The sequence below is a fragment of the Ornithorhynchus anatinus genome, chromosome X5 (genome assembly GCF_004115215.2).
Source record: "Ornithorhynchus anatinus isolate Pmale09 chromosome X5, mOrnAna1.pri.v4, whole genome shotgun sequence".
Classification (NCBI taxonomy): Eukaryota; Metazoa; Chordata; class Mammalia; order Monotremata; family Ornithorhynchidae; genus Ornithorhynchus; species Ornithorhynchus anatinus.
The window spans coordinates 22621872-22631374 of record NC_041753.1 but is presented as its reverse complement, the minus strand read 5'-3'; the positions used below and the strand labels follow the sequence as shown (position 1 = coordinate 22631374).

The 9503-nt window shown below is 44.7% G+C and overlaps 1 protein-coding gene across 1 annotated transcript in view; it reads right to left on the bottom strand.

The window, feature by feature from the left end:
• Positions 1-3829: 3829 nt before the first annotated feature.
• B4GALT1 (beta-1,4-galactosyltransferase 1) overlaps positions 3830-9503 on the bottom strand; it is a 70432-nt gene continuing 64758 nt past the window's right edge. The window contains exons 5-6 of the mRNA XM_029055799.2: positions 7974-8078; positions 3830-7422 (exon numbers count right to left, since the gene is read on the bottom strand). Coding sequence (XP_028911632.1) covers positions 7290-7422; positions 7974-8078 — 238 coding nt within the window. The 3' untranslated portion in view covers positions 3830-7289. The remainder of the gene's footprint in view (positions 7423-7973; positions 8079-9503) is intronic.

Here is a 9503-nt window from a genome sequence, read left to right as displayed (position 1 = left end):
AAAGATGAGAGCGAGATAGAGTGAGTAGGTCGGCATCAGAGGAGCAAACTGTGCACGCCGGGGTGTAGTAGGAAATCAGGGAGGTACGATAAGGTAAGCATACATGGGGGATCTTTGGGCGTGGACCAAAAGTTGCGGGGACCTCCTGGAACTGCAGGTCCCACAAGCCCAAAGGGGCTCCGAACCTGTGCAACACAATGGGTAGGCAGACATCTCCTCCCCTGCTCAGAAATTGGCTTGACCAAAGAATAATGATAATTATGGTATTAAGTACTTACTACCCCAGCGCTTAAAACAGGGCCGGTCACATATTTTTTTTTTTAATTGTCTGAATAAGCCTTAGCAGTCCACAGATGAGGTTAACGAGCAGAGAAGGGTCGGGACCTACTCAAGTGCCACCCCTGCCCCCATGTTACTCCCTATAGCAGCTTCACTTCTCAAGGTAATAATAATAATAATAATAATGTTGGTATTTGTTAAGCGCTTACTACGTGCCGAGCACTGTTCTAAGCGCTGGGGTAGACATAGGGGAATCAGGTTGTCCCATGTGGGGCTCACAGCCTTAATCCCCATTTTACAGATGAGGGAACTGAGGCACAGAGAAGTTAAGTGACTTGCCCACAGTCACACAGCCGACAAGTGGCAGAGCTGGGATTCGAACTCATGAGCCCTGACTCCAAAGCCCGTGCTCTTTCCACTGAGCCACGCTGCTTCTCCTTCCCCAGAAGGATGTATTTATTGGTGACATCCAGCATCTAGAACCTTAATAAATGGAGGGCCTTTGAGTCAGAGGACCTGGGATCTACCCCCAACTCTGCCACTGTGCTGGCTGCTGTGATCTTGGGTAAGTCATTGCATTTCTTGGTGCCCCAGTTTCCTCTTCTGTAAAATGGGGATTCAATGCCTGTTCTCCCTCCTCTGTAGACTGGGAGCCTAATGAGGGATGGGGACCATGTATAACCTGGTCCCCTTAGAGAAGCAGCATGGCTCAGTGGAAAGAGCATGGGCTTTGGAGTCAGAGGTCATGGGTTTGAATCCCGGGCTCGGCCACTTGTCAGCTGTGTGACTTTGGGCAAGTCACTTCACTTCTCTGTGCCTCAGTTACCTCATCTGTAAAATGGGGATTAAGACTGTGAGCCCCACGTGGGACAACCTGATTCCCCTGTGTCTACCCCAGTGCTTCGAACAGTGCTCGGCCCATAGTAAGCACTTAACAAATACCAACATTATTATTATTATAACCTGATTATCTTGTATTTACTCTAGTACTTAGTCCAGCACTTGGCACTGGAAAACTCCCGGGCCTGGAAGTCAGAGGACCTGTATTCTAATCCCTGTTCACCACTTACCTGCTGTGTGACCTTGGGTGAGTCGCTTAACTTTTCTGGGCCTCAGTTCCCTCATTTGCAAAATGGGGATTCAATACCTGTTATCCCTCCTACTTAGATTGAGGCCCATATGGATACCTGATGATCTATCTACGCCAGTGCTTAGTACAGTGCTTGGCACATAGTAAGCACTTAAACAAAAAACTACAATTATCATTATTGCATAGTACACACTTAAATACTACCATTATTAACATTTTGAATTTGCATTTTACTTGCCTGTAGCTTGACTTCTTCCAGGTCTCGAAGGCCAGTGCCAACTTGCACCCACCACAGAGAAGAGTGGTCCCTTCAGCCCAGAATCCAGGCTCAGGGCCAGGAGGAGGCAATTTGGAGAGTCCTTTTGCAGAGCCCTTCCTCCATGGCTTCTTCTGAGGGGTATTGCTTGCTGGTACTGTGGTTTGTTGGGATTTTTAAAATTGGTATTAAGTGCTTATTGTGTATCAAGCACTGTTCTAAGTGCTGGGGTAGATAATCTGGTCAGACACGGTCCCTGTCCCACATGGGCCTCACAGTCCAAATAGCAGGGAGAACAAGTATTGAATCCCCATTTTGTGGATGAGGGAACTGAAGCACAGACAAGAGAAGTGACTTGCACCAGGTCACATAGCAGCCAAGTGGTGGAGCTGGGATTAAAACCCAGGTCCTCTGGCTCCCAGGCCCGAGGTCTTTCCATTAGGCCATGGTGCTTCACAGCCAAGAGTTCTGACACCTGGCATATCACCAGGGACGTTCACTCCAAATGGGCTTTCAGAGCCTCTTTAAGGGCTCTACTTCATGGGGCTTGATGGTAGGAAAGTCTGACACTGCCCTGGATAAGTAGCCCACTGTCTGGGAGGAGTGGGGTGGTATGTGTGTGAGTAGGGGGAGGCGGGGAGGGAGAACTGTAGGACAAAGGGCAGGAACAGGAAGATTAGACACTTGAATCACATAGGTGGAAGTGGCAACCCAACACTAAATCCATTTTTCCATGAAATGGATCAGTACAATCAGATCATGTGGGTCTCAAAGTCATTTTTTCTCCTGAAATGCCCAGTTTGGCTACATTGGGTAAGCAAACCGGAAAATTCATCTGTGTCTAAACTCACTTTCAGCAGTGCAGACACACCAAGTACTAGGAATAGTATTACTAGGACAGAGCTGGATTCATGGGACAACGAGAACCGTCCAATTCCTTCGAAGACCTGAGCTGTGTTGAAACAAAATGTCAGATTAAAATTAGTGTCAAAAGCCATGGGATTGGGCATTGGGTCCGGCTCTTTTTGCAATCAAAGTAGTTGAGTGATTTTTGTGTGTGGAGCACTGTTCTAAGCACTTGGGAGAGAGTACGGTACAGTTGGTAGACATGACCTCTGCCCTTTAGGAGGTCTAAAGGCTTTAGGAGGGTTCAACTGCAGTACCGAGGTGGACATCATGAATTGTATTTGAGAATGGAGACCACCAAAACTGTCTTCTACTGCCTGATCTAAATGATGTGGAGAGCTGACTGCTTTAAGGTCAGAGAGGGGTCTGAAGTCAAATTTAGCAAAATTAGGGAGTAGAGGGTGGAGAAAAGATTCAATATGCCATTTCAGCCCCACTAATTTCTTTGTCTGTTTTGTCCAGTTTCCGAGGAGTGGGAAGAAGAGGCTTGTGGTAAAGGACAAGATGATCTGGTTCCAACGGACTGAAAGGATGCGGTGGGATGTGAAGTTTGGAAAAGGGAATGAACCAAACAGTAGCCGGGGAGGACAGGGTCCTGGCAGATGTGAAGGTGGCAAGAGGGGAGCTCATCTTGGGTTGGATTTTTAGTTTTTCAATTTGTGGTGAAGTGTGGGGTTCTACATGAAAAGCAGTGGGGGAAAAAAAATTTCACAGTCTTTTTTTTTCAAGCCAACTGGACTGGGAATTCTTTGCTGGGGAAACCAGGACCAATGAATTTACTGGAGATGGAGGCGATGGAAGGAGAGATGCTGGAAGGAAAGGGGTTAAGTGTTGGTTTCATTCAATTTGAGTGCTTACTGTGTTCAGGGCACTCTATTAAGCACGTGGGAGAGTACAGTAGAACAATTAACAGACAGATTCCCTGCCCACAAAGAGCTCACCGTCTAGAGAGGATTACGGACTCTAGTGCACGCACGCTCCCACATGCCTAGTACAGTGCTCTGCACATAGCAGGTGCTCAAATAAACACATCCGATTGCTGAGGAGTTGCTGTAGCTGGCACTCTCCCGATCACTGATGGGAGCCTTAAGGGGGTGGGTGTATGGAGTTGGGGAATGGACCCCTGATCATCCAAAATTCTGCCTGCTCATTATCCTAGCGTGCCACTGCTGGACTGAAACTCACAGGTCATTAATTTTGCTTCCCTCCTGTGAGGTACTGCTCCCATGAGCACGTGTAGAGAGAATTATGTATCATCCGTAAAAGAGCCCGCAGTTCAGAAACCAAAAACAAGCAACTACAAAGATAAGGCCATTTATTCAAGTTATATTACTAAATTTAAAGGCAGAAAATACATTTGTCATTTGATATGAAAATTAAGGTGGGAACCTCCAGCGTTTTGATTGTAGATACACACATACACATATACACACATACACACTCACACACACACACACGAACATGTGATCAAAGTGCAAAGCCTACTTGCCTACAGAAAGCATCTGCTGGAAGTTCAGGATTCAAAATGAAAGAAACAAAGAGTGGGAGAGAAAAAATGAACACCACACCTAAGAAGTTAACATGAATGCTTAAGATGCCCAGGTACCTGTGTTTTCTTTATGCTGAGCTATGTGCTTAAGCTTCTGACCATTTACCCAACAATAGGCCGACAGTGTCACCTGCAACCGAATGGGGTGGTAATGTAGTAACACAAATGTCAGTTTCACAGTCAAAATTCACTTCTGAATGAAAAACTAGGCTCCTGAAAATCCCAGAGAGAACAAAGACTGGATTTACACGGCTTGGTCAAGGCCCAGAGAAATTTCACAGTCTTGAGAGCTACAGGTTCCATCGACGTTCAGCGAGGGGAAAGCCCAAGAGAGCATCAGGAGGTTAGCAAGATGGGGAGGAGAGGAAACTTTTCTCCTCTGGGGCAGATAGTGATCGACACACTTAATGAGATCAAAAGTGTTCAAATTCACAATGAAGAAAACACCTACCTAAGGAATGTCATTTAATAAAAACGTTGCTTGGAAAACTGAGCGAGCAACATGAAAAGTTGTTATTCCGGTCCTTACCCCCTCCTTTAAAGGCACATAGGCAAACTGACCCAGTGATGACCTTGCCCAAAGGGAGAGATTATTCATTTTTAAGATTTGCAGTTAATAGTCCTCTCTCCTGGGCTATAGTTCTACTGTAATAGTTCCCCGTTTTGATAACATTGTCATCACAGGAGAAAGCCTGAAGAGTAATCTTGTTGCATAACTTTTAAAGCAGTGGAAAACAGCTTTTATACACGAAATTGTTTCTTAAAAAAAGTAAATCAAGACACTCAAAATGATAAAGGCACACGTGAGAAACTACGTAAGGCACCAGCCTGAATTCTTTCCCCCACCTCCCACCCACCCACGAGAGCAAGGTCAGTTGCTCTGACTAGTGTTTCTGTACCCACTCAGTTCAGTGTAATAAAAAGTGCAATAGCAGTCATTTGTTACCTCAACGGTACAGGGTGGTTTTAGTTCCTTAGTTTCCCCTCCTCTTTCAGCCACCCATAACACCAGCACTTCCAAATGGACTCCGCTTCTGGTAGACCTGATGCCGTCCTAGGCCTACTCGGTCTGGGCCAAGCCCAGATGCGGATGTACAAATCAAAGGGAAATTTGGGGGAGCACCTCATTCGGACACATCCGCTAGACCAGCTGAGTGATGACGATCACAGGCAGCAGAACAACTGCCGGTGATCGGCATCTCTATCACAGGGGGAGACACTGCTGAGCTTTTAGAATAAAGAAAAAATAGATTGTCCCTAGAATTAAAGGGCCCCTCTCAGGATCACCGCTGGAGAGTGAGTTTCCAGTACTCTGTCGGTTAGGGGAGGGAGAGTCAAGCAGAGGGACCCATTCCATTCCTAGCTTGGGCAGCAGCTAGAGAGTGGAAAGCAAAACTCACCTGTGCTGGGCAGCAGTGGCACGGGAGAGACTCGAGGGCGGACACTTAAGTTTACTGCCCGGAAGAAGGCAAGGGTAAGCCACTTCCGTATCTTTATCACAACTCCATGGGTACACTACCAGAATGACTGCAGATGGAGGTGGGGCATCCTGGGAGAGAGGAGTCCATGGAGTCGCTATGGGTCAGAGATGACGCGACAGCATAAGAGACAAGAATTAAAGGGGGCCCAAGCACATCTGACGGCAGCTCTCCAGGTACAACAAAAGAAAAACTGTATAGCTAGCTTACTTTCCCTTATGCTGACACATTCGAGACTTGGTTGAGGGAGGTGCTAGGGTCAGGAGAGAGACTAAATGTAGGGTAGCACCATTTTTGGTCAGGAGGGCTACTAGTCCTGGCGGTGAGAGAAATTTTTTTTCCTTCATTTTATATCGCCAAAGTTGAAGGGAGAAGCTGGACAGTTTTTGGTCCCGTTTCCCTGATGTGCTGAGTGGTAGCAGGGGGCCCGAGATGATACTTTCTCCCCTTTAGGGAGGAATTCCTGAAGTCATCAGATATTTTGCTAGTGTCTCAGGGTCCCTAGAGCAAGGGGTTAAGTCAGATGGAGTAGATCTCGGTTGTCCTGTTAGTACCACAGCACATAAAAAGATTTCATCACATGTGCAGGGGCAACTAAACACAATGGCATCTACATAGTGAAGCATTAGAAGGTGGTTTTTTAAGTCTTACCTGCTAGGGGCATTTACCATACCGAATACAGCTTACAAATACATTTTTTTCCAAAAAAACAACTTTCCCTCCCCAATATATTTAAAATATCACAATAAAAATGTACATAGTAAATTCAAGTACAGCACTGCCAGAAAAATAAGTTTTCATGATTTACAGAATTCTAAATATTTAGGTAAATTGGAGTCCAAAGCGATCACTTTAACCCACAGTTACAATCTGCTTTGTCCTTGAACAAATGCAAATTGATATAAAACCAGAAAACATCTTTACATTCAGAAATAAGATAGCTGGAGACAGAATATTTTACAGATGAATGATCCAGCACCCAACACTTTTGACTTTTGCTATAGAATACTCTTCTCACGCTTAAAACTTTGGTAAGGCAAAATGCCAATGCTAGACTTCTGAATCTTCTCTCCAGAGCAATAAAAAATACAACTGCAGCATTTGAGGAAGATTTCTGATCAAATATGTGGACAAAAAAAAAATGTTTGGACACGGTAGATGTTTTGGTTGTTGTCAGAAAACAGTCAAAGACAAACACCACCAGGCACAATGATACTGCCTCCATGAAAAAAAATATTACCCAAACTGTAAACTTGTAAACCAATTTTAGCAGCATTTTCCAGTCCTTCATAAAGTGAGCCATAGCAAAAATTTAAAGCAGTATTCTTCTTACCTATATTAACATTTGGCAGATTATCGTTGGGAACTAAGCATCAATTTACTGTAATTTGAGAGCATCTGTCTTCAGTTTCATACATCTATTAACTCCTCCTGGGGTGCGCTGCCGAGAACTATAGGTGGTACTTGCCAACAAGACCAAAATATATACAACTTATTTACAATCTCTAAAGTTGACATAGAGCTAGAAAATTTGTATAGAGGCAAACTGAGGATGAAAAGTCCCACTCTTCCTAGGAATTTGGAAAGGCCTTTGAACAATTAAACGATGCCTTCTTGTTCACTTTGCAGGAGAAACCAGAGGGGGGTGGGGGGAAATCCCAGCAATTTTGCAAACAGAGGAAACTGTGGTCCTTGATTATTTTCCGGTGTTTTATTGCACCCCATGAAATGCTATCTTGGTGACCCAATATCCACTGTGATTTGGGTGTACAAGGGGTATTTTTTAATTTCCACCACTCTGTATGAAAGTGAGTTCAAACCATCAGAGTTCATGGTGTCCCTGGTGTGTGAAATTCTGTTAAACCTGCAAACATAAAAATTAGTGTGTCAATAATCAAACCCAAAGAACAGATTGGATAGTTACTCTCTCCTACACATTAGCCCCTAATTGATCCCCTAATTGGTCCTGGCTACAATTGGAGGGAAAGCTTTCTTGATCTAGGTAACCCTGGATCTTGGGCTGAGTCAGAGAATCAGGAAGTGATGCAGGACTCATCTCATTTCTACGAGACTGCCAGATTACACGGTTGCTACATGTTTTGTTTGGATTGAACTGGCACTGTCCAAGCAATTTATATTCCTTATGCTTGAACTGGGGGAAAATATCCTAGAATATTGTCTGGGAATCAGAGGACCTGGGTCCTAAGCCCACTTCCCTCGTGGACCTGCTGAGTGACCTCGGGTAAGTCACAACTTCTTTGTGCCTCAGTTCCCTCATCTGTGAAACGGGGATTAAATACCTGTTCTCACTCCAGTTTAGACTGTGATTATCTTGTCTCTACCCCAGCACTTAGTACAATGCTTGGCAGATAGTAAGCACAGAAATACCAAAATTATTACTATTAAAACACAAACCTCTGTGGGTTGGGTTCATTTTTTTGGTCCCTTGAATGGCGGATCATTCGACATTTTCCGATAAGAGCATCAGGGCGAGATATAGTCATGCCCCTAAAAATTAATCTGCAAAAGTAAAACACACGAAAAGTCACTCCCAAGCTGTATTTAAAAACATCCCTTCACACACTGCTTTACTCTAACCTTATTTAATAATTTGTCATGCTAGCTAATGGTCTGAATTTCACTGCCTAACACTGAAGTTAAAAGGCCGTTTGCAATTGGCAGAAGGAGGCTGCAACATGCACTGAGCCAAAGTAGGGATCGGCTAGAAATATTTTAATCAATACAGCCTTGGAGCGGGGCCCATAGAATGTGAAAGCTACCAGGTAATTCTAAGCGTAGTCTTTGGGTGGAAGGTTAAAGTACCATTTCAAAGTTCCCATTCCCACTCTGATTCATTCAGTTCCTTCCACCCGACTCTGCTCCTAGTTCCTTCCAGCAAAGATTCACAACTGGGGAAGAAGCTGTGCTGCAGAACGGAACTCTTCTTTCCCCAGTCTACACACTTAATTTCCAGCTTCATTTGAAAGCTTGCTGTTCGGTTCCATTTGGGCTGCAGAGATGCCAAAACGTCCCGATTCCCTCTATATGGCAGGTGTGACTTGGAAATATGTCCCGGTCACCCTGATTTTCATTTAAGGCCTTTCGGGCCCCTCACAGCTGAAGGACAGAATAGAGCTGATCAGCGGATGGAATGGCTTCCATGAGACTTTAGTCTGAAAAGATTCAGATTCTCCTGTCTGGAAAGAGGGTGGATTGAGGTTCACAAACACGTGAAGGGTGTGGACAGGGCACACAGGGAGTTGTTGTTCACCAAGTCCCATCCCTCTGGGACAAGGTTGACATCCTGGAACCTGAAGGAGGAAGGTTCAAAAAACAAAACGACTTTTTCATACAATAAGCAGATGGAATCCATTTCCACAGGAAATGTGTAGGTGGAAAGTAGTAATCGTTTCAAGAAGGGTTTGGATAAATTCACAGACAAGAAGTGAATAATGGTTTTAGCAGGTAGAGTCAGAACTCTTGTAGGTGAGCTTTAAGGATGTTCAAGAGTTTGAGAAGAGTTTAGAAAGATTTACAGACATCAGGCCCATGAAGCACTGTTAAGAGAGAAAAGTTAGGGACACAGAGGACAACCATCCAACACTGGAGACAGGGTGTTGGGCTGGTTGAACTACTTGTTTGACCCAGAAATGGCATTAATTATGTTGAGATTAGGATCCTGCACATTTCTGCAATGCTACCCGAGGGTTGGGGAATTTTAGTAACTTCATTCTGCAGGAGGGAAAATGGGGCATGAAAGCAAAGACTGCTCTCCCTCAGACTGTGAGCCCCATGTGAAACAGAGCCTGTGTCTGACCGGAATAACTGGTATCTACCCCAGGGCTTAGAACAGTGCTTGAAACATTGTAAGTGCTTAATAGTTCTAATAATAATAGACTGCCTATGTCTGCTATGAAGCAAAGAACAGAACCCCATCTTCCTGTC